The sequence below is a fragment of the Heloderma suspectum genome, chromosome 1, assembly GCF_057233095.1.
Source record: "Heloderma suspectum isolate Gila_16-S chromosome 1, 16-S_ref, whole genome shotgun sequence".
Taxonomy (NCBI): domain Eukaryota; kingdom Metazoa; phylum Chordata; class Lepidosauria; order Squamata; family Helodermatidae; genus Heloderma; species Heloderma suspectum.
The window spans coordinates 139,830,047-139,855,683 of NC_139458.1; the positions used below are offsets into that span (position 1 = coordinate 139,830,047).

The following is a 25,637-nucleotide window of genomic DNA, read 5'->3' on the forward strand; positions in this document are numbered from 1 at the left end:
TACAGGAAACCCAGGAAATGAGCACTGAGATGTTCACTTACTCAGTGACGGTCAGCACAGGAGCAGGGCTGGGCAACTTCTGGCTCTCCAGATATTTTGGCCTGCAATGCCTGAGCCAGCACAGACAATGGTGAGGGATGATGGGAGCTCTAGAGAAAAACATCTGGAGGGCCAGAAGTTGCCCACCCTGGTTTTAAAGAAGAAAGCTGCAGTTCCTAGTGTACTCGTTGTGCTGAAGAGGAGACAGCACTAATGAGGATGTTGGGAAGCATTATTAGGGAATAGACCACTGCCCTGAGAAAGCTCACTGTGTGGAGGGAGAGCTGTAAAGGTAGTGCATGTGTACCTTAGGAGATAATAGACTCTTCCTGTTTCTCAAGGCCTCAGTCTGCAGATTCTGTTTTAATGAAACCGTAATGCTGCTTTGTAGGCACAGGCATGTAATTTCTCTAGCTCAGTGTCTGATCCTGCCCCAGGGAAATCCAATATGTGGCTGCTCATTTGAGCCATGCTTACATATGGATTAAGTCTATCCAGAACAGTTGGTCATGGAACCGACCAGAGGGGAGGCAACCTTGGATTTAATCCTAAATGGTGTCACCCAGGACTTAGTACGAGATGTAAATGTTGTTGAACCAACTGGAAACAGTGATCACAGTGCTATCAGATTTAATATATACTTAAGTGGAAAATTGCCCAGAAAGTCCAATGCAGACACATTTGACTTCAAAAGATAAAACTTCTCTAAAATGAGGGAACTGGTGAAAAGGAAGTTAAAAGGGGGAATTAAGAGGATTAAATCCCTTCAAAATGCTTGGAGGTTACTCAAAACCACAATAATAGAAGCCCAGCTAAAATGTATAGCACAGGTTAGGAAAAGTAGCACCAAGTCCAAGAAGTTGCCAGCACGGTTAACAAGCAGCATTAAGGGAGCTATTAGAGAAAAGAGAGTGTCCTTCAGAAAATTGAAGTCTTGCCCATGTGAGGAAAACAAAAGGCAGCACAAGCTTGTACAAAGGTGATGCAAGCAGCCAATAAGAGATGCAATAAAGCATTTTGAAGAGCATATCGCTAAGATCATCAAGGCCAACAATAAAGAATTCTTTCAATATATCAAAAGCAGAAAACCAGCTAGGAAGGCAGTTGGATCACTGGATGACAATGGAGTTAAAGGAGTACTGAAGGAGGACAAGGAGATTGTAGAGAAGCTGAATGAATCCTTTTCATTGGTCTTCACTGCAGAAGGTATAGGACAGATACCTGTGCCTGAACTGATGTTTTCAGGAAGGGAGTCTGAGGAACTGAGGCACATAGTGGTAACAAAAGATTAAGTTCTCAACCCTACTGATAAATTGAAAGCAAATAAATCACCAAGCCCAGACGGTATCCATCCTAGAGTTCTCAAAGAACTCAAATATGAAATTGCTGATCTTCTAGCCAAAATATGCAACATGTCCCTAAGATCAGCCTCTGCACCAGAGGACTGATGGATGGCCAATGTAACACCAATTTTTGAAAAGGGATCCAGGGGGGATCTGGGAGATTACAGGTCAATTAACTTAATGTCTGTTCCAGGTAAATTAGAAGTACAAGCCCTGCTGAAAAAGAATCAACACAGCTTCTGCAAGGGTAAGTCCTGTCTCACCTTTTAGAGTTCATTGAGAGTGTCAATAAACATGTAGACAGAAAAAATGGCAAACTCCATGTTAGGCATAATTAGAAAAGGAATTGAGGGTACAACTGCCAATATCATACTGCCCCTATACAAATCTATGGTGCAACCACAGTTGGAATACTGTGTACAGTTCTGGTCACCACACCTAAAAAAAAGATATTTAGAACTGGAAAAAATGCAGAAAAGGGCAACTAAAACAATCAAGGGGCTGGAGTATCTCCCCTGTGAGAGAGGGTTACAACAGCTGGTACTGTTTAGCTTGGAAAAAAGGAGGGTAAGGGGAGAGATGATAGAAGTCTACAAAATTATGCATGGTGTGGAGAATGTGGATAGGGAGACATTTTTTCTCCCTCTCTCAAAATACTAGAACTCAGGGTCATCCCATGAAGCTGATTGGTGGGAGATTCAGGACTGATAAAAGGAAGGGCTTCTTCACACTGCATATAGCTAGACTATGGAATTCGCTGCCACAGGATGTAGTGATAGCCACCAATTTGGATGGCTTTAAAAGGAGGTTGGCAAATTCCTGGAGGAAAAAGTTATTAATGGCCACTAGTTCTGATGGCTATGTGCTACCTCCAGTTCCAGAGGCAGTGAGCCTATGTACACCAGTTGCTGGGGAACATGGGTGGGAGGGTGCTGTTGTGCTCATGACCTGCTTGTGGGTTCCTGGTCGACAGCTGGTTGGCCACTGTGTGAACAGAATGCTGGACTAGATGGACCCTTGGTCTGATCCAGCAGGGCTCTTCTTATGTTCTTATGCACAACCTTCTAGATTCTAGAAGAATGGCTATGTTTGTCTGCTGCAGTAAAAAATTATAGGAGTATTTTGCGGCACCTCAAAAATTTGATAAATCTATGGTAGCATGGGCTTTTGTCAGTGAGCCTACTTCCTCGGATGCATGTTTACCATACCAAAGACTAAATAGTTACCTTGTCCAAATAGTGCTGTGTCACTCTCTGAGCAGCCCTAGATTCTTTAATATTAGAAGGAGAGGTGAACTTGGGGCCATTGATCCCTTTTATGTATGAGCTGTATTGTTACAAGCAGTAAGGAAGGAAACTTAGCAGAAGTTTCCCTGGCTTTCTTGCCCTTTTTTAAGGTATTAACTTTTGTTCTGCAACAAATTAAAGTATGAAAGAGAATATGGGGAGTGGGATTTCCAGGGTGCTTCCCAACGAGGTTTTTATTGTGCAACCACACTGCCTCTTCCATAGAATTTTATGGGGCATTTTCTTCCTCTTGAAAACATCCCACATTTTCCATTGCTGATTCTGGCTTTTTTTCTTACCAGAAAAGATCTATTAAGGAAGAAAAGACGAAATAGCTGCACAGTGCCTTTTGACTGTTAGCACTAGCAGCCCTCCATCTGGAAGCAACCTTAATCTAAACAAGTGATATACATCCAGGATCATCCTTCTATGGCAAATGCTCCAATCATTGGATTGGGTCCTAACATCCCTTCCATGAATGGAGCAGAGTTCACATTCTGGCAACAGGGCTTTCCCCTCCCCTCTCCATCTTCACTCTGTAACCTCCTCCACCTCTGCAAATCCGTTCCTGATGTTGGGGGTTTTAGAGGAAGGAGGGGATGCAGATGAAGTGGGAATTAGCAGAAAACCCTTCCCTTTTGCACAAGAACGGAAGAGCAATTTAAAATCCAAGCCGCTAGATATTTGTCGCATACACAAACCTCTCAACCTTAATCTGTGGAATATCTGTCCACATATATTTACTGTATGAACATTGAACTTTGTAGGTGGCTGGGAGATATGGGGATAACTTTGTGGGTCAAAGTGAGTTGGTAAAAGATATGGGGGGGGGCTCCAGTTGGCGGATGGTGGGGTTCCAGTGAAAAACAAAGTAGATCCTGGGAGCCAAAAGTCTGCCTGCCATTACTTTAGTGGCCCTTCAATTTGCCAGTGCTTTAGATGCTGTAATGCAGGGGAGGGCAGAAGATAGATCTCCAGATGTTTTGAACTTCAACTCCCAGAAGCCCCTGCCAGCATGGGTGTTGAAGTCCAAGACATCTGGAGATCTACTTTTCTCAAAGGGGGGCTGGCAATGAGTGCTTATTGGGGTTGTTAGAGACGTTCGAACCTGAACACCAAGATCCTTGATTATTTTTTATTGCTGAGTCAATCAGTTCACCATGGGTTTTTGAATGATACCTCCTTAGTGCAGATTGAGTGGCTCATTTGGGAACCAGATGATCAAATTCTTGCTGCTTATGTGGGTGATTGACTGGTTGATTGATTGATATATTGATGGCAATAGACAGTCTTCCCAACCTGGTGTCCTCCAGATGTTTTGAACTACAACTCCTATTGTCCCCAGCCAGCATAGCAAATGACCACACTGGCTGAGTGTGATTGGAGTTATAGTCCAACACATCTGGAGGGCACCAGGTTGGGGATGGTTTCAGTAGAGTAAAGCACCTAACCTGATGTGGGTGACATGATCCAAACTGACTGCTTGTCATGCTGAATGCAGTTAAGGGTTTAAGAAATCAAATATTAATAACTTGTGAGTTTCACCTAATATTTTTACCTGACACAATTCTGCTCATGATTGACTTGCCAGATTTGGCTGACAAATCTGGATTTTGACTTACATAGTCAACAAAAGTCTTGAACTTGGGCTTCAGCACTGAGACTGAATTTCATTCTGTATTCTGTTGTTGGTTTCTGACTTAACCTTTAGAAACGTTTCTAAAACCTTAATTGGGCATATGTCCCACATTAATGACACACAAGTTAAAATGAAGCCAAACAGCAGTTTCCCACCCGAACCTGATTTTCCTTATTGGAACTAAACTTGAAATCCTGAATTAACCTTGTTCTAATTTTTAGTAATGATTTTGGTACATTATTATCCCCCCACTTTCTCAAGTCCTAGCATCCTGAATGTGAGTACAAGTAGCAGATTAAAATGTATTTAATCCTTATTGTGTTTTTGAGTAGGCATCCTAAGAGATGTTCCAGGGGGTTGCTTTTTCATCCTCAGTGTTGTGTTCAAATGTGGAAGCTACGCCCACCAAATGTCTCCCTGCCAAGCAGGGTCATAGAGATCCCATTAATAAAAGCCACGTGGAATGTGACAGACCATAAATGCAAACATCTCCACACTTGTAGAGGCAAAAGGATTTAAATTGCCTTCCCTCAAAAGAGGTTCCTGGGACTGGCAAATAGTTGTGTTGCTTCAGCCACACCAACTGGTGACTGAGATTAGACAGGAGAAGGTCTAACCCTCTTCTGAAACAAGGCGGGATTCTGATTTCAACTGTAACCCAAGGAGGTGTTGCCTAGATCCCAGTTCTATCTACCTGTGATTTGCCAGGCAAGCATATTCTGTTCCACCCTGCTGAATTCAATTAACATCACACTCTTTGCCTCCAGAGTCAGAACTGAACCCAAGAGAGGCTGCAGCTTCAACAGTTGCTCAGTAAATAGATTGTCAAGGGACAGCCTTTGAACCCAAAACATTTAATACAAAAATACACTTAAAAATAAGCACAGTCTCACACATCCAGCTTAGCTTTAGACTTGTGGTTTCTAGTGTCAACTGTTAATAAAATGCTTCACAGATTTACAGAATCTGTCTGTCCTAATAATGAATATTATAATTACAACTCTAAGCCCCTATGGAAGTTGCACTTTGCAGGAAGGTAATCACTTTACAATCTAGGCTGGAATTGAGTGTTTCTGGGGGAAAGCTGTTCTTTTACTGCATGACAACAGTATGGTGCCTCTTCCCTTGCCAGAGTGCTCCTATTTATGTCCGATGTGTAATAATCCTTTCCAATTCATAATAGTTAAAGAGATTAAATGTTCCGGGTTGGATTCAGACTTAGTCATGCTTCGAGCAGACCCACTAAAATCCATGGGACAACTTAATACCTATTGATTTTAATAGGTCTACTCTAAGTATGACTAAGTCCAGATCCAGCCCATTGTTCTTATCAGGGAGGGATGCATTGTATTGATCAAGCCAGAAATGACAATCCTTGCCATCTACAGTCATTTGGTTTGTTCATTTCCTCTAGTTCATAGCTTTTAAACTAGGATCCTCAGAAGCTTCCTCTGTGAGAAGATTTGAACCAGCAGACAAGGTTCTCTGAAAGGGAGAAACTGTAGCCCAGCCTTCCCCAACCAATGAGCCAAATTATAGCCTCAACCTTCCCCAAACTGGCAGCCTCCAGATTGGCCATGCGGCTGGGGATGACAGGGGTTGTAGTCCAGCACACTTTGAAGCCACCAGGTTGGGGAAGGCTGAGGCATAGCTCATTGGCAGAACACACACTTCGTATGCAGAAGATATCAACTACCTTCCAAGAAGGGCTGCGTAATGACAAAAAAGTTTTACAAAAAAGTAAAATGTCGAAAACCTTACAGATTCATATAATGCATTTTATAACCAATACACTTAAAAGCAAATGGCTAAATCGTGACTTGGAAGCATAAAATCCTAACTGTATGACAATCAACCAAAGGTGTTTCAACCATAGCCAGGCTTCCTTGGTAGTCTAGTAAAGTTGCAAGGGTCCCAATTTGCTTGTCAGATATGAAAAAAAAATAGTGCCCATCAGTTCCATAGGTTTTGATGGCAGTTATTCCAAATGGGCACATAGAAATGCTAAGTGTTTCAGCTGCTTCAGAAGACTTCAGTCAGCTAAAGAAAAAATGGGGTGACTATCACACTTGCCCCATTTGATCTACACTTTCCAAACACCAGCCAGATCCACAGTGGTTACCAGAACTGCAAGGACCTCAAGATATGTGAATGGTACCACAGGGTCTTCAAATCCCTGAGTCCTATTTTGCTGGCAAGATATGAACATTCACATCCCCTTTGCCTTGCGGAGGCACACTGGAAGGTCCCCACTACAGGTGTTCTTCCAGCCCACCCGAAATCAGTCAGTCAAACTTAGTTGCCTCAGTAGATGTGGCCTTGAATTATTCAGTTATTTTTGTGGATTTACAAAAAAACAACGAAAACCTCCAATACACTATTAATTTGTAAACAAACAAACAAACAAACATTCTGAATACATTTCTTATGGTGGGGGGGAGACATGAAAAACAGTATGGTGCCTCAGTCCAATTTGCCAAATATAATGAAGAGACAATAGTGTAACAGTGGTGATGCCTGCAAGTTACATTTGAATTAATTATTAAGAATCTTTATTCAAAAGTAGCATTAAAGATGATTACAGATTAGGAAAAGTACAAAAACTTAAATGCAATCAGATAGCCAAAAAATAAACTCACCACTTAAAAGCCACTCCCATTGCCATAAGGAGGGTGAAGGTAATAAACCACAAACAACCATTACATATCCACAGTCCTGGAGAAATGATGAAGAGAAAAAATAAATTAAATAAAATAAATGGTATAGAGTCATAGAATAGTAGGGTTGGAAGGGGTCTATAAGACCGTCGAGTCCAACCCCCTGCTCAGTGCAGGAAACCAAGTCAGAGCATCCCTGACAGATGGCTGTCCAGCCTCGTCTTGAACGCCTCCAGTGTGGGAGAGCCCACCGCCTCCCTAGGGAATTGGTTCCATTGTCGTATTGCTCTAACAGTCAGGACGTTTTTTGTGATGTTCAGCTGGAATCTGGTGTCCTGTAACTTGAGCCCATTATTCCGTGTCCTGCACTCTGGGATGATCGAGAAGAGATCCCGGCCTTCCTCTCTGTGACAACCTTTCAAGGACTTGAAGAGTGCTATCATATTGCCCAGTTCTTTCAGTCTGTCTTCATAGGGCTTTGTTTCCAGTCCCCTGATCATCTTCATTGCCCTCCTCTGAACCTAGGTATCTAGATGTCTGAACAGTTTCACTTGGTATAAAGGTGCTTCGGATGTTCCAAGAAACAGGTTGCCTGTTCCTGCTTATTTCCCCTGACCCTGCAGTGCTCAACTGCAGTGTGTGCGTGATGCACTCTAGGATGCACAGTTCATGCAGGACAAGGACTAAGCGAAATGGGCCTGGCTAGTGCTCAGTGGGTGCCCTAGAATATGCCCCATGTTCCTTTGCAACACACAGGGTTTCCATGGCAAGGGCGGGCAAACAGGCAAGCAGGATTCCTTGGCAGAGAAGCTGACGTGGAAAGTCAAGGCGGGAAGTTTGAAAGCCACTGTTCATTCAGGGTCTAATAAGGTAAACAAAATTGGCTTCTGGAACCCTACAGCACTACACCAGTTTAAACATATTATTTCCTGGCCACAAATATGGTATTCTGCCCCATTCCCCTCCCCCACACTGTGGAAATTGGTCTACTGATGTAGAGTGAGTTTTGTTGTAAGGTGTTGCTGGTCTCACTTGGGCCAGGTAGGATAAACAGAAGTTGCACTTCTGCTGGTGTGCTGTGGTCTGGACTGAACTGTGTGAACTGGAGGGAAACATCCTGATTTGTGGTGACTCCTGCCTTGGAGTGGGTTGCCCACTTCCTGGCCCCTTCGAGTGATTTGCTCCATGCATAAATGGCTGTAGGATCAAGAGCCTGAATGCACAAGTATGTTCTCCTCTCACATTCAGATAAAATGATAGAATGTCCATTGAGCAAGGTTATTTTTAGATTTTAATGCCACAATGACAGTTGTTTACTATATTGTTTAGACTGTTGATGAGAAACAGAGCTGCAAGAGGTGTGGGGGAGGTGTAATACTTCCAGGCCTGGAATGCGTAGATGCCTCACCAAATCCTCCCTGGAAAACTTCAAATAGATAATTCCAGGGTAACTCTCCCAAATGTGTGTGCTGATGAGATCTCTGCTGCTCTGATCTCAAATTCAGAACAGTTCCAATATATTAATTTCCACACCTAAAGCACTAGATAGAAATTAAGCAGAAAAGCACACACGCTTTGAAGAGGAAGAGTAGGTATGTGTTGCAGCAGAGTCCTGTGAGACCTTCGAAGCTAATTTATTACTGCGGGAGCTTTCATAAGCCACTAAACTGCCTTGCATCTGATGGGAGGGTAAGTTTAACAGGAGAACCCATGCTGCAGTCCACAACAGACTGCACAATCCTGTGCATGTTTACGTGGAAGTAAGTCTCCACTGTGTTCAGTGGGAATTTACTCCCATGTAGCTGTGTGCAGGATTCCAGCCTTACTCTTTTAAGGTGTACACTTTGTTTTTGCAATTGAAAAGTGTTGTCATCTGAAATCCTCTTGCAATGTGTGTTTTAAGGAAATCGTTCAGTGGGTTTTAATGTCATATTCCCCAACTGCAGCATTCAAAGCATTTTGCGCTACTTTTAAACAAAGCAAGAGGATGACTTTGCATCACCTTTCCCGAATGCAAACTTATCTTCTTATCCATTATTGGGGTATATCCAATGTCACATGAATGGACTTCTTCTCATGCAATGGGACTTCTCTTTCCTCTCCTCCCCCCTGCACCACCAAATCTGCTCTGGAGAATCCCCCAATCCTCCAGATCAGATTTGGGGAGCATACAGGGAGCTTTTGGGTGGAGGGGGAATCTGTTCCACTGGCAGTGTCTATTCTGCTAGCAGACAGACACTATTGGATACAACCCAATGAGAAGAGAATATACTTGCAAGTGTTTCCCTCCCCCTATAAGGATAAAACATCTTTTACTCCTTTTTAAAGCATGACTTCCTATTTTCCCTTTAATAAAAGACAATGATCTATCCCCCTTTGCTCTCTAAAGTTTTTGCAGCGTGCAGGTAAAGATCCCTGTATGGATTCAGACTATATTTGAATCTAATACCTTATTACATTCAACCATATAAGCAGCATATAAGAAGGCATCCTTTCGAAAATGGGAATATTGTCCAAATGAGGAGCAAAAAGGCCCATCTAGCTGACTTTGGTTACTTTTAGGAGTAACAGGAGGCAAAATTGCTTCCATTGTTCCTCCCACCTTGCTTGGCTCTTGCTGGCAGGGCTTTGGATAGATGGAGTGCTTTGGAGACATGCAAAGAATTCTTTGAATAAAGATCTGTCTTCACTGAAGAAAATGTAAAACAAGTACCCATGCCTGAACCTATTTTCCAGAAAGGGTGTCTTGAGTCAAATAGTGCCAAGAGATAAAGTTCTAGGGATTATTGACAAATTAAAAATCAGTAAGTCTTTGGGTCCAGATGGCATCCATCCAAGAGTTCTACATGTGAAATTAGTGGTTGTGTAATTTAAAAAAAAAAAAAGCAACCTGTCCCTCAAATCAGGTTGGGAAGCAACGGCAGGGGAAGGCTTTTGTCTTCATGCCCAGCTTGTGGACTTGCCAGAGACATCTAGGCAGCCTCTATGGGATGCAGCTAGACTTGTTTGATATTTAATCAGGTTCAGCATGGCTTTCCTTATGTTCTTAGGCTGGCTGCTCCTTTCTGGCAAAAGGCTTGTTCAACTGCTCTGCAGATTGATTGATTGACAAGACTTTTAACCTGCCTTTCAGGGCATACTGCCCTCACAAAGCAGCTTACAATACTACAAAAAACATTAACATACAATTACAATTAAACATACACGCAGCAGCAGATAATGACTTTCAAGCACCAAATGTAGACTGGAATAAACGTGTCTTCAAGGTTTTGTTTTGTCTTTTAAAAACAGCAGTGATGAGGCCATACATTTTTCCCTGGGAAGGGAGTTTCAAAGTTCTGGGGCCACCACTGAAAAAGTCCTATGCTTTGTAACTCATCAGCCTAATGGCTCTTGCTGCAGACCCAGAGAGTAGGGCCTCTGATGTTGATCTTAATGCAGGGGCAGGGCAGGTATCTTATTGTAGATTCAATGTGTCATAATCCAAGGTATACTGTAATAATTTGCTATTAAATTTGTTATTAAATGAGAAGTGGCATATAAATATAAATAAATAATAAAATACACATACAATTTCACATAGAATGTTCATGGGCATTGGAATTTCAGATTTTAAGGTCTCCAGGGATCCCATTACCTGGGTCTGAGATGCTAGTGAGCTCTTCTGTGATACCACAAAAACTAAGTTACTACTAGCTTAGGGAATTGTGACTTTGTTTAATACAGCTCCATTATGGCATCAGAACAGACCAGCTAATGGCATCAAGTGGAGGTAACCAAAGAAGCAAAATGCCTGGATAAGGCTAATTTTTACTTTAATTTAGCACCAACAGAAGGTGAATTGCCATGGTCTATGCAGCCATTTCTTATATTGAATGCAGAGCCTTTCCCATCTGTATGTTTAGTTTCCTAACAAACATTACACTAATAGAATGGAGCCAAACATTTGGGAGCTGTATTGGTCTTGACTGCAGTTCCAGAATCCCCAAGACAAAACATGAAAATATTCAAACTAGGAAAAAGTTAATTCAAGAAAAATGGGACCTAGTTTTTCAGATGAAAGAAAATAGACATCAAATTCATTTTCACTAATGACTGGCCCTGCTTAAATACTGAAGCCTAAAAGTGAAGGGCAAGAGAATGCTGAGTTACCAGAAATTACTACTCATTATTACTAATGCATATCTAAAACAAAGCATTTTTCGCTTTCAGAGCAGCACATGCCTCAGTTGAATAGCTATGTTGACTTGTGTCTATAGTCATAGTCATTCAGGTATGCAAAGCTGAAAACAAAAGAGGTATGGTTATTAAAGGAAATAACATTGCAACCTATGTGACTGGAACTAATAAAAACCACTTCAGTTTGGACATGGTATTCGTCATAATGCGGAAAACCATTCATATAGAACTGGATTAACCACTTTCTAGAGATGTCAAGAGCATAATCCTATGCACGTTTAAACAGAAAAAAGTCCTACAATTCCTACAATTGTTTCTGTCTAAACACACATAGGATTGCACCCTAATAGAATTTAATGAATGTGAGGAATCCATATAATACATGTGCGGCAGAGAGCAAGGTGGGGTGGGGACGAACACAAGATTGGCCTGATTCACAAGCCTGCCCTTGATTCTATACATTGGATGACTGACCCATTGATTGTCTGAATGGATTCCATTGAAAATAATTGCATTTGAGCAGATGGGAAGGGACATGGAAGTTCTCTTGACAGTGATAGATCTGTGGCAGCCCATTTCTAGAGGGAGGTCATCATGTCATCATCCCTTACTTTCACAGTCATGATAATGATGGTGATGAACATGTGTTAATGAGACCATAGTAAGGTCTTGTGAACTGAAAGCTTATCTCTTTGGTTAAACTTAGCTGCCCTAACCTCTCTCACCCTGTATGTTGATCAAGAGGAATAACAAATGTAATTGATAGAATAAGAACAGCTTGATTATTCAACACAGAGATTTTTTAAATAAATATTTGATAGAAGTCTGGCTTGGCATAATTTGCTGTATATATATTTCAGAGAGAACAAGGTGCCAAAGCCCTGAGATGCAAGGCCCAATTAAAGGATGTGGTCCTTGGCTAACTATTAAGAGCATCATCCTAAGGGTAAAAGCATGGAACCAACTATTGAAAGGGGTCTGAGTGAGGAATTTCTTAACTTGAAAGTGTTCAAATACAGGTTGGACCTCTATTGGGGATGTATTGGGGATGGAAAAATCCTTGCCTTAGGGCAGGGCAAGGACGCACATAGAACAGAATCTGGGGCCTGTACTCACACCTGAAATTTTCCAGAGCAGGAATAGGCAACATGGTGCCCGCAGCCACCAGTGTGCTGTAGGACACCGCTCTTTGTGCCTCTCCCTATCCCTCCCAATGGTGTTTTTTTTTTTTAAGATATCAAAGTTTCTTACTGGCAGCTCGAATTGCTCCAAAGCAAAGTGAGGGTGTCTAGCTGCTCCCATAGCCTTTTCCCATGAATGCCTTTGGACCACAGGCTCAGAGATATTCTTAGAAAATGTAGATGGCAGGTGGCTGCAAGCCAACACTTTCATCTGCAGTGCACCCATTTTGCGGTGGTGTCCAGGACAGTTTCTCAAATTGCCAAATGTGCCCAGGGGACCAAAAAGGTTGGTCCTCTGACATAGAGAAAATGGAACCATATCACACTCCTTATTCAAGGTATTCTCTATACACCAAAGACAATTTACCTGTTCCCCAGAAAGAAGGAAACTGTTCTTGGGCAGGCATTTTAGTAAGAGATGAGGAGGCTCTCTCATCATTTCTCAGCTATCCCACTGGGGCTGACTACGTGTATTTGACATATGTATACTTTCTAGCCCTTCCTATTGTTATTGGTGTACGTGTGTGCATGCACGCAAGAATCTACTAATGTAGGATGATGACCATTTTTCCTAATATTGCTGGGCTTATCTTGCAAATTAGCACCAATCACTATAGCAAATAACAGTCTTTCTGCCTTGAGCACAAGATCAGATGTTTGCTCCTGAATTTGAATCTTTAATTTGTTAGTATTTGGGGAGTGAGAGATCAGATGCCACATATGTATGCCAAAGTATGCCTTCTGGGTTGTAGAGAAATTATATTTTATGCTATTATTTTGAATACTCATTAGCAGGCCCTATTACTTCAACCACCCTACCCTCCCACCGAAGTGATTCATTTCTTTCTTTTCCCACCCATCTGGTGAGTTTCTTTCCAATGTAATGTTAAAAAAAAAAGCCACCCTGTGCCTATTTATTTCCTGTCACACAACTTCAGTTTCTAATGTAAGATGCTAGAGGAAGTTCTTCTTGGATACAGCTGGGCAGCAGTAGCAGCTAATGGTAAAGTGAAGTGGCCCGTTAGGCCTCCGAGCGTTTCTCGATTTGAGCACCGCCACAACCCCTACTGCAGCGTATTGCTTCGGGCTGCGTTTGAATCGAAATTGTCTTTTTTAAAAGAGAGAGAGAGAGAGAGAGGGAGGCCTACAGCAAGCAAATTGCAAACCCGCCCGCAGTCTCCAGAGGGCGGCATCGGGCGACGAACTTTCTGCTGTGTATGTACAAAGCAGGGCTTCCATTCCCCGCCTCTTGTCCGGGCGCTGTTGCTTTAAGCTGGACCGAGAGAAGCCAGAAGCTGCGTGGTGGGCCCCGGATTTCCTTGCCCCTGCAGAAAAACAAAACCACATACGTACGAGGAGGAGGAGAGGGAAGGAGAAGCAGCGCGTGAGCTTCAGATCCGCCCGTCTTTATCGCTTAGCATTTCTTTAATCAGTGCATTGATATTAATACATTCTGCACTCTCTCCAGCACTTTTGCGGGGCTGCTTCTGCTGCTTGCTTCCTCCATCCCCCCCCCCCCCGAGCCGGATCGCGACCCCGCACAGAAAGAAAAGCACTTGGCAGATCAAGCAGCGATCGACCCCAAGGCAGCGACCCTCACCGCCACCCCTGCGCCGCCGATCCGCGTTGACAGGCGGCGAGAGCAACACCAGCGCCGCGCCAGCCCTACACGCGCGCGCGCGCGCGCGCACACACACACACACACACACACACACACAGCCAACCCTGGAGGAAGAGAAGCAAATAACAGAGAGCGGGGGGGCGTAAAGCGGCAGCCGCCGCCGCACCGCAGAAATAAGGAAGAAGGATCGCTGCTTCTTTTGCACAGGCATCATGTGGGTCTGTTTGTAAGAGGGGTGGTGGGGGGGCAGATCCCCTCTCCTTCCCTCCCCCACCCCGCTTTCCCCCGTCAGCACACGCTTAGGCACGGGCACACGCACCGACAAGGAAGAGGAGGCGAGGGAGCCGCAGAGGCCGCGGGAATAATCAGAGAATTGATTGTGAAAAAGGAAAGCAGAAGAAATATTTCCTGACAAGATGGCCGACTTGGAGGCTGTGCTCGCCGATGTGAGCTACTTGATGGCTATGGAGAAAAGTAAATCTACTCCTGCAGCCAGAGCAAGCAAGAAGATCGTACTACCTGAGCCGAGGTGAGCCGGGGGCAGGTGCGGGGCCCAACATGAGACACGGCTTAGCTAGGCTGGGTTGCGTCTGTGTGTGCATATGCCTGTGTGTGAGCTCGCGCGCATGGATGAGAGCTTTGCTCGTTTGAGTTTAATCAGCCTCGCTTCCTCGCCTCTTATAGAAGGAGTCTTGACCCACCCAGTCCATATAGGATGGGGGTAAAGGAGTGAAGAGCGCCCTAAAGCGGCATCTTTCCCTTTACGTGATTATGTTACCGCAGTGGGACATGGTGATGGGTTGTCAGGGTGCTCTGCCCCTGTTTCCTCATTCTGCCCAGATCCTTGGCTATTATTTCCCCCACCCCTTACAGCAGCAACCCTCTAGCCCATATTCATAGAGGAGTAAACCCACTCCACATCTATTTTTCCCTATCTACATGCCACAGTCCCGTTCCCCCCCCCCCCGCCATCCCATGCTTTCTCGGTATGTATGTGCAATATGCAATTGCTTAACCCCCACAGAGAGGCAGACTAATACATCAGACAATATATATGCTTATATGTGACCCATCCTGCATCTGTATGTGCTGAAGAGCATACAGCATGATGCTGGCAGTGCCTGGGGTCAATCTCGTGATACCCTAACCACTGTCTTCTGTTTCTGATATTTGCTGTGTAGGCGATGGGGCCCCTGTCACTTGTGCAAAAGGAACTCTTGTAATGCTTAAGCACAAGAACACTGGGCCACCTAGCAGTCCATTCCTCCAGCATTGTGGATCACAAAGAGCAGCGAGGCCTTCACCCACCCTGTGGCTGCCCTGAACTCAAGTGGGAACTGGGGTTGCACAAACATTGCAAGCCTGTGCAAATGCTTGGCAAGGTCACCGACGTGCAGCTTTTCTCGAGGCAGATAAGGAGGAAATGTGTTTGGCCTGGGCTCTGCTTAATGTAAGGGTCTAGTTCTCAGGTGTCATAGAAGGGGGCTTGGAGCATTAAGCCAGACAGTTCTAACCATTTGGGTCAGAGGGCCATGGTTTAGTTTGACTAACGCTTAACTCTGCTTCCTGGCAGCAGTTACCAAGGGCAACAGGGTTGGGCCTGACAGGCATCCTGCACCTACAACACGTGGGCAAGTCCAGGCCTTCCTCTCCCCTTCCTCTCCCCACCTCCTTCATGTAAATTCTGGCCTATCCCATCCTTCCCTGTTCCAGCCAGTAAACCTTGGGTTCCCTCAAGTGAGGGAGAAGTCTATTTAGACAGAACTTGCCCCAACTGCCCCACCATTGCAGGAACGATGCATGGTCTCTGAGGAAGATCAGAAGGACCCACTGGAGCAAGAAATTGCAGCTGCTCTTTCAGAGGATGAAGCAAATGTGTTACCATGGCAATATCTGAAAATCCCAGCAGCCTTTGCACTCTTCACATGGCTTCTGGTTTCAGTGTGGAAGTGCCCACATGGGAACTTTAGGTAAAGTTCCATAGCCTTAGAGGGAAATCATTTTGAGACAGGGGCAGCCAGATAACTGAGGGTGCTTCCAGATGAGGCTTTTATTGTACCAGCACCCTGCCTCATTCATGGAATTTTATGGGGGATCCAGACGTTGGTGTCTTCCACTTGTAAGCCTCCAATGTTTTCCCATTGCTTCTTCCATCTTTTTTTCCAACTGTGAAAATCTATTAAGGGGGAAAAGGCAGAAGAGTTGCACAAGGCCTTCTGATTGGTACCGCTAGGAGCCCTCCATCTGGAAGCACCCTGAACCTTTTCACTTGCTCCCCATTCAGCCAGTAGCTGCTTGCTGGCAGACGCCCACCCCACCCCCATACCCCACCTGACTCAGCCCTGAGTGCAGCTTAAGAGTACTCTCTTGGGATTGCAGAGTTAAGTCATATTTGCTCTGCCTCATTCAGGTTCTAGCTGCCTGTTCCTCATCCTTTTCTATGCCCAAACTAGGCATAGTTTATCCTTATCTTAACAGTATCACCATTGGCTTTTCCTGCTTGCCCCTCTCCTCTAAACACACCAGCAAGGCCTACAATTTTCCTAGCTCAGTATCTATCTTTATTTGAGGGGAGTGGGAAATAGAGGTGAGATTGACTGTAGAACTAAATACAAAAAGAGGCACTTGTGAGCTGTGCTGGCAACAGGTTTTTGCAGGGACTTGGGCAAGACACTCTCAGTGGCTTCCCTCCCTCTTTCAGTCTAGCTTCTCATTACCACTGTCAGCATCTTTCTCCTCATCCTCTTTCTCATCATTGCCACCACTTGCTTGCTTGGCAGGCAGAGAGCCGGTGAGCAGGTAGACAGTGGCATCTACAGCTCCTCCTTCCCGCCACCACTGTTGTCTGGGCCAGAACAAAAGGCAGGTGAACAAGCAGCTTGCAATGGTGAAGAGGAGCAACTCTTGTCAGTGGGCTTCTCCTAGGGTGTGGGCCCTCAGTGGGTGCCTAACCATGTATATCCTTGATAGAAGCCCTACTTGTGAGATTTGCCTTTTAGGAGACAGAGGAAGCTTAAAATAGTCAAAGGGTCAAATTGTCAATATATGGTCACCCCCCCCCCCTTTTATTCTCACAACAACCCTGTGATGTAGGTTAGGTTGAGTGGGTCACTCAGTGATTTTTATGGCATAGGAGGGAGTTGAACCCAGGCCTCTTGGGACTAGTCTGACATGCTGTCCTCTACATATTGCAGAGCAGAATCAGGGGTCAGGGAAGAGAGACCTCCATAGATCCTTCCCACTAACCTTCTTTAATAGGTTCTGAGTCACATTGCGCTCCCTGCCCCAGCATCATCCTAGCTGGCCTTTTGTGCAAATCAAATACATTTGCATATTTGTTTCGTGCATAATGTATTCTGCAGTCATAGGTGGGGGCTGCAAAGAGCAATTAAGCCCCACCCCTTGACCACTGGAAATTTTGATCCTCCTCTACCCCACCCCAGCCCACATTCTGATATTTGACCAAGCCTTTCAGACAGACACTATCTTTGAAGATCAGAAGGACTAGAAACTTGCTTTTACTTTTTCTTTTTCTTTTTTTTTTAAAAAAGGCAAGATTCTCTGGTTACTAGGTTTTGTGCCCAGTACTAACTTCTGTGCTTGCTTTGTAGGATGTGATGTTGGCACAGCAGACACAGTCCTGTTCACAGAGGACAGTGTCACATTTCTCATATACAGGCTACTCACTCTCAGACACATCATTATATAAGTAGGTGAGACTTATGGAACCTATAAGCAGTGTGGCCCCAGCACACTTTACCTTTCATGAACATTTCTTCTGGGCAGTTGACTCAAGGGCTTCCAGTGTTTTACTTACTTCTTCAAACATAGGGGTTTAATATAAACCACACTGCTGGAGCCTAGCTGGGGCCTTCATTCTTCAAGGGTTGTCTCCTGGATTGGGGAGGAAGTACAGCACCATTCTCAGAAGACTGTCCAGGACTGGAATAATAGAAGTCAGACAGAGATTCTCTGAAAAAGGAACGTCAAGAAAGTTCCTAAAAGGGCTTAATGACTTTAATAGCAGGAACATTACTTTTCTTACAGTTTATCCTGCTTGTCCTCTTAAGGCAGCATTTTATCCTCACAACCTTTGAGGTAGATTAGACCTAAATATAGTGACTTGGCCACAGCTACTCAGTGAGATTTATAGCCAAGCGAAGATTTGAATTTAGGTTTCCCACCATTGCTATAGTCCAGTCTTAGTCTAACTTGTAGTCCAACCTGGTGCCCTTCAGATATTTTAGACCACAGCTCCCAGCATTCGTGGCTACTGGTCATGCTGGCTGGGGCTAATGGGAGTTGGAGTTCAAAGCTTCTAGAGGGCACCAGCTTGGGGAAGGTTGCTCTAGCTCCTGTACCATAGTGACTCTTGAGTATTCAAGATCTGGTCTGGAGGACTCTGTCTACATAGACATTCCAAGAGGGAGTGAATGTAATGGAACTCAGAGCTGCTGCCCATCCGAAGCACTTTGATCTCTTGAAACCATGGGGGGCAGGGCCTAATTTTGATGTATTTATTAATTATATCCCACTTCCCTCCAGGGAGCTCAGGGCCACATATATTCACCCCCTTTTATCCTCATAACAGCCCTGTGAGGTAGGTTAGGTTGAGTGGGTGTAACTAGCCCAAGGTCACACAGTGCTTTTCATGTCTTCCATGGATTGTTCGTGGAGGTGAGCCCCGGTCTCTTGGGCCTAGTCTGGCATGCGATCCACTACATCCTGCAGAGTAGAATCAGGGGGCAGGAAGGAAGGTCTCCATAATTCCGGTTATGGAGCATCGTCTAAATCCCTCCCACCAGGCTCCTTCGCTAGGCTCCGATGCACTGCACTTCCTGCTGCTCCGGTGTCATTCTAGCTGGCCTTCCTTGTGGTGCAGTGTCTCATGTCACTCACCAAAGTCACAGCCCAGCCTCAGAGAAGAGCTGTGCCTCTGGTACAGCCATCAGGAAATGGTGTCACCTGTGGGTGTAAACCAGTTGGATCAGCTGCAACGTAAGCAACTGCAGCACAGAACAAGAGTCGCGGAAACCTATGTCCTGACTTCCATAGCACCTGGTACATCTCTGCCATTTCTTGAAGGTTATACGGAGGGTTTAGAAATGTGACAGAGCCACAAGTGGTCATGCATTTGTGAAAGGGCAGAATCCAGCTTGGCAGGAGGAGGGTATGGGGAGAGAAGAGAAGATTATAAGTGGGGTAAGGGAAGCTTTTCCTCTGCTGGCTGTTGTATTCTGCTGTTGTTTTTCCTGTTAAGGGAACCAAACTCTCTTCTGTGCTTTCATTTCCTTTTTGTCTGATAGAATCTGAAGTTAGCCAGTGTTCCCTGAAGTGCTGGAGTCAGTCTCCGTAGTCTTCCAATCCATAAGAGCATACAGAAAAAATAAAATATAATAAACCAGCTCTGATGCCCAGGGATTCTTGCAAGCAATTTCCCACTTCCTCCCTAATGGCCTTTAAGCGAACAAGAGCATTGTCAACAGCTGGCTGATTATTTTTAGTAGTAACTGCCTCTCGTTAAGTGTCAGTGCAAGAGGAACACAAGGGAGCGGACATTCTCAATAGCTCTCCTCTGCCATTATCTAGTGCCCCATTTTACTAAGGAGACAATTAAGAGAGCACCAGGACCAGCTCTCTTAAAACCTCAGGTATCTAGCCCCTTATCAGAAAGTGCTTGCCCTTTCAACTTCAGTGGCTATCCTTGAAAGGACCAAAATCAGTTTTGTGAGTAACATGAAATTTACAAGCACACAACAGTGTCTTTTCTAGCCTGCTCAACCAGATGTACACATATTCATAATTTATGGCTTAAACAAGCCATCTTTCCTAAAGGTCTCCCTTTCTGGTTGCCTGGAGTGCACTCTTATTCTCCACAGGTGACCAGGCTACTACTTTTCTTTTTTCAACAAGCTTGGTCTAAGTGCTACTGCATTTCTTTGGCATGGAGCAGTTGCCTTGAAGCTACAAGACCCAAGTTCACATCTCTACTGCACATGAAGGGAGTATTGCTACTGAGTTGCCTACCTTACCAGGACTTCGTGAAAATAACCAGATAATGAGTGCTAAATCCTTTTTCCAAGGCAATTTATGCAATAATATTAATGCTATCATTCCACTGGCCCTGCCCCCTGGGGAGGGTTGTCATGGAGATGCTTGAGACGCATCATCCTCGTCCCCTAACAGCAGCAGTGGGCACCAAAAGCACAGCCATCCATACCTCTTCCTCCCACTTTTCTTCTATCTCGGTTCTAGGATCTTTTTTCCTTGAGAGTCACTGGTTTCAGGAGCTGGAGACCCTGAAAGCCATCTTTCCCCACTTTACAGGGGAAATAGCTCCTGTTTCATAACCTCCTGGAAGGGGATCGCTCAGACTGAAAAGCACAACAGCTGCTGTTACTTACTACAGCACATAATAATTTTTAAAAATTGCCACCACCATCCCTCCTTGGGGACAGAGGATAAGTGTATCATTATCTCAAACACACGGAGTGTATCTGTCTCCTTCAGTAAATTCCCATGGCACCTTTAATACTACCCTTTTCCAGAAGCCAGATTCAGAGCCCAGCACCCCCTTTTCAGCCTCCAGCTCTAGCCCATAGATTGCAGCAGCAGCAGCTCTTCCTACTTCGCAAACCATGTTGGGCAATGAAGTGAATAGAGAGCACCTTTCCATCACCCTTTCCATGTGATGCAACTTTTTTTCAGGCAAAGGCTCCAGCTCTTTTCATCCTCCAATTAGTATTTTTAAAGATACCCAGAATGAGGCGCTACTTATACATCCAGCAGAATCAAGTGATAGTTTCCCACCCCACTAGACTATACCCACTTCAGATGAGGGGGTTGCTTGTTGGAATGCTTTCTCACATATAAAACTAAAAAGGAAGCATGCATGTCCGTGAGAAGAGTTGCCATCCTGTTGTGCTAATTTTCTGTGAAGGGATTCCCACCCATCCCGCCCCATGAGGGAGCATTCAAAATGTAACCCACACACACAGACACATCTGCAGTCTGAAATGGGAAAAGCGTTAGCAATTCTGATTACTGTGTAAACTGGTCTGAAGAGCACTTTTGGGTGGAAGTTTCTCTCACGGTAGCAAAGTTACACTGGCAAGAGGTACCAACTGGCACAGAAGGTTGGTGCTACAATCACTGCCTTTTCACCACAATGACTGTGCCACACACATTACTCCTCCTTGTTTTAACCAGCTCGAAGATCCGTACAGTCATGTGTGTGGATTGTAGGTTTCGGGAATGCTGACACGGCCCACTTGTCGAGTGATATGATAATCTTCCAAAACTGACAGATCTTTCTCATAGAAGCTTCCCTTTAAAAATTCACCAATGTTGTGATTGTAAGCATACTTCCTTGGGAGTGAATCCCCTTGATGGGACTTCCTTTCAGGTAAATATGGTTAGAAGGAAGTTGTTGAAAACAATTCAGTGGAATTTCCAAATAAAATTCACATGGGATTGAGGTAGAAAAACGCTAAGACATCTTTCCTGGTAGTTTCATGAGTACGGTGTGAGCGCTCGTATTTAAAGTTTCTCAGCAGAAGTGCCCCTTTACCAGTTAATACCTACAGGGGAAATCAGGTCATAGCCTATCTCAGAAAGATGGAAAATGGTTCCAAAACAGAGTTCCAATCCTTTGTAATACATTAATCCAGCATGACTCTCTGTCTAGTGGCCAGGCTGTCTATGGTGTTTTCTAAGCTGCCAGCTGGAAGTTTTGTCAACTCATCTTTGAGATTAGTCAGTGTACGTTTAACAGACCTTGAAATTTCAGGTTTATCCTCAACTCCAGTGTATTCTTTCCCAATTTTTTGCTTGCCATTTTGTGCCTGTCTTTCTCAGTCATTTTTTTAAAGCTAACTAGAAGGGCAAACAAACATGCCATCTAACAACATTGGGTGGATTCAGAACAATGCCCCCAAATCCTATCTGCTCCTATAGCCAGAAGCCTGCCCATGTGCCCTTACTCCATCTCTTTCAGACATGTGTTTTCTTGTTGTTTGAAGGCTTTTTAACTGACTTCTCTTCCATATATCCTAGATGTAGATGCCATCCTTTGAGAAACAGCCCTTCTTTAAAACAAAAAACAAACATTCACTTACCTGCTAGGATGAGAGACTGCCCTTATAATATTTCTGTCTCTAATGAGCCCCAGATAGAAACAGCATTCTTCTTTAAAGGGTTAGTTGGTCTTAATCCATGAATGAAATGGAGGGCACCCAGTGTGGGAGCCTGCTGTCCCCCTCCCACCCCCAAGTGTCTTATCTTCAGGTTCTTTGGTAATGATATTATTTAGGAATTGTTCTTTAAAACAGCCTTCCAAACCTCATGCCCTCCAGATGTATTGGACTACAACTCCTATCAATGCCAGCCAGCTTGCCCATGCTGGGTGGGATTGGTGGGACTTGTAGTCCAATACATCTGGAGGACACAAGGTTTGGGAAGGCTGCTTTAAGGGAACGACTTCCAGCAGGGTAGCCATGTTGCAGCAAAAATAACAAAAGACTCTTGTAGCTCCTGAAATATTAAATTTGCTAGTATTTAAGGTGCTACAAGACTATGGCCTGGTTCACATGTAACAACAACCCAGAGTACAGGTTGAGTATGGGTGGTGGTTGTTGAACCATGGGTTATTATTGAATTGTAGGTTGTCATTACATGCAAACCCTGCACTATAGTTTAACTCTGGGTTGTTAACCACAAACAACCCAGAGTTCACAGCCCAACAACGAACCATGGGGTCTCTTCCTGGGTTGTTTGTTAACAACCTATAGTTAAACCATAGTGTAACAACAACCCATACTCAACCTATACTCTGAGCTGTCCTTATTACATGCAAACCAGATCTCTTTCTTATCTTTAAAGGAAGAGTCTCTGAAGAAAATATGCCAAGTTAAAGAGGTGCTTCCCAGTTAACTTTCTCATGTCCCTTGTCTCTTGGCAGCATCCGCAGTGTTATGCAGAAATACTTGGAAGACCGGAGCGAGGTGACCTTTGACAAGATATTTTCACAGAAGATTGGTGAGTACAAGAGCCTCTCCATGAGTCATGAGTTCGGACAGACATGCTTTTCTGTGGTCTGGTGAGCCAGGCCAGAGGGAGGAAATACTGGTGGTGCTGGTGGGATCAGGTAGCTGCAGAGCTCTTGTGGAGGCTGTTTGCTCAGTATGTGACAGTGTCCCTCTTCTTAAGGTTCCAGCTTCTCACCTGAAATGAGTTTTTATACTTTGTGGCAGGGAGAAGATGTAGTACGTCAGAGTGGGCAACTTGTAACCCCCCAGATGTTATAGGATTGCAACTCCCATCAGCCCTTGCCAGTGATGAGGGTTGAGGATTTTGCAGTCCAACAACATCTGGGGGGCCGCTAGTGCACCCCTGCAATAAGCACAGCTTCTTTTATCACTGCTACACTGGGGTAGGGGAATCCTCACCTCCTGAATCTGTCCTTACCATTCAGCCATTGAAAGCACAGTGTCCACCTTCAGAGCAGGAGTTAGCAAGTCCTTAGGGTAGCTTTCCCCAACCTGGTGCCCTCCAGAGATTTTGGAATATAACTCCTTTCACCCCTGACCATTGGTCAGTATGGTGGGCGTTACAGTCCAAAACTTCTGGAGGGCACCTGGTTGGGGAAGACTGCTCTAGGGTGACCACTTGCAAGGGAAGCCAGGACTCCTGTAACTTTAACGATTGTGTAGGAGAGGGAATCTTGGAGGGAATCCTGCTTGTCACAACATAGTTCTGCAAGGGTGATAAACGCTGCCCCAGCCAAAATTTTCTTGTGTAAAATAAGAAGCCCCATCCTCTGTTGGGTCTGGTTGGTTCTACATCCCAGGCTGGTGTTGTAAAGTCCTTGTGGAGATGAGTTGAGAGCTGTGCAACTGAATTGGGGAGGGGGAGAATTGCCAAGATCAGTGAAGAAATTCTGCTTCCTCTTGTGTGGTCTGCAGTGGTTCCTGTTCCATCTTGCACTGGTAATCTGGGGAGCACTTGATTCGCTTGAGGGATACTGGAAGAAAAGGGAGGTTTAAGGCAGCTGCACTGGTTAAGGCATGAGAATTCCTTAGAGAATTCCCCCTAGGGAGTCCATGGACCACAGCCCCTCAGTGGGCTGGCCCCTGTGCCTTTAAGAGTTGCATTTTCTCATCATTGTAGTCAGCAGAGGATCTGACAGTGGAATTTCCCCTTCTGTGCTGCTCTTAAAGATACAGAAGCCCTTTAGAAGGCAGGAATGTCCTCTTTGTTTCTGGCAGGGCTTCTGTGCTGTTCACAGCTGTGTGAGAATTAAAAAAATTCAACAGGTGAAGCTTTTGCTCCCCAATAGATTGAGTGATGGAGAAAACTTCACCTGCTGAATTTCTGTTTGTCTTTTTGTTGAAGCCACAGGAGATAAAAGAAGAGGAGCGTGCAAGTTAGGAAGGATTTAGTGGTGACTGGTTATGGAGTTGTTAGGTGACCCTGCACTGTTGTCCATAATGAGGCAGCCATGTCCTTGCAACGCTGGTTCCCCTTTCCGTTACTACACCCCGCCCCAACAGGAAACGCTCTTGCTTCCTCCCACACCCACAGCCACTTGTGGTTTCTGCATGATAGGTCCCGCTTTTCTCTCTCCTCCCCCCCCCCCACTCCCCTATTTCTTTCCCAACAGCCTTTTGGCTTCACCTCTCTCACCTGGGGCTGGTGCATGCCTAGGTTGGAGGGAAGGGTTTAGAACCAGGAGCCGTTTAGCCGCAAGCTGAGGAGGATGTTGATCAGCATGTGCCCTCAGCCCAGCAGAGAGACAGACGGAGGGAGAGAAGGCAGAAGTTGGCATTTGTGCACTTGAGAAGTTAGTCATTGTTCCCCAGGTGCAGGGTTAGCACTCAACTGTCCTTTTTCAGTGGCTAGCTTGCTATAGATGAGACTTGTGTCAGTATTAACTATATTAGAGGGGTACGAAAAGGGGCTGCTTCACCTTTTAATAAAAATGTGCAGGAAATGGATATGTAGGCAGGGTTGCATGTCCGTGACTGACCACACACTGGGAAGCTGTGGTCAGTCACTTATTATGAAATACTAAATAAGTAAATAAAGATTGACAACTAGGTTTCCGTCACGTTGCTACGTGGAAGTGCCTTGGGTTGTGGGAGTTTTCAAACATGTGTGAACTATGAGTAGCTTTGACAAGAGAAACCAGCAAGTGTGAGCAATACAACTGCTTCTTTTTACTGGCCCTCCTCCCATGCATTTAACACAGGAACCTGACATGCGAAAATTAAGGATGTGAAGCTTTTCCTGGCAGGGAGAATAAACGATGGGGACAATTTATTTTGTTTGAAAGCATGGGAGCGGGCTAGAAACATGGAGGCAACCCCAGTGGGCATCTTTAATGCAGCCTATAGAACTGTTATCCCTTTTGCAAAAATAAGACTAAAAAGCTTCTTGTTGGAAATGTCAAAATCCTTCCTTTCCTTCTTTCTAACTTTTATGGCTGTAAAAAATAAACTAGATGCCTATAGTTGCTCATTTTGTATGGACAGATGCCTCTTAACAATGGTGTAGCAGGCAGAAATTGTCATGCTAAGCTTTTTTCAGCATGATGGTACATGATATTAAAAAGCTTCAGATATTGATTTCTTCCTCTTATAGTTCTGTTAAAGGCACAAGGTTGTTGTACATAAAAACAAGATGTAGTAATTGC

General features: G+C 44.6%; 1 protein-coding gene across 1 annotated transcript in view; it reads left to right on the plus strand.

The window, feature by feature from the left end:
- Positions 1 to 13,589: 13,589 nt before the first annotated feature.
- Positions 13,590 to 25,637, plus strand: part of GRK2 (G protein-coupled receptor kinase 2) — a 41,918-nt gene continuing 29,870 nt past the window's right edge. The window contains exons 1-2 of the mRNA XM_084803839.1: positions 13,590 to 14,474; positions 22,905 to 22,981. Coding sequence (XP_084659965.1) covers positions 14,362 to 14,474; positions 22,905 to 22,981 — 190 coding nt within the window. The 5' untranslated portion in view covers positions 13,590 to 14,361. The remainder of the gene's footprint in view (positions 14,475 to 22,904; positions 22,982 to 25,637) is intronic.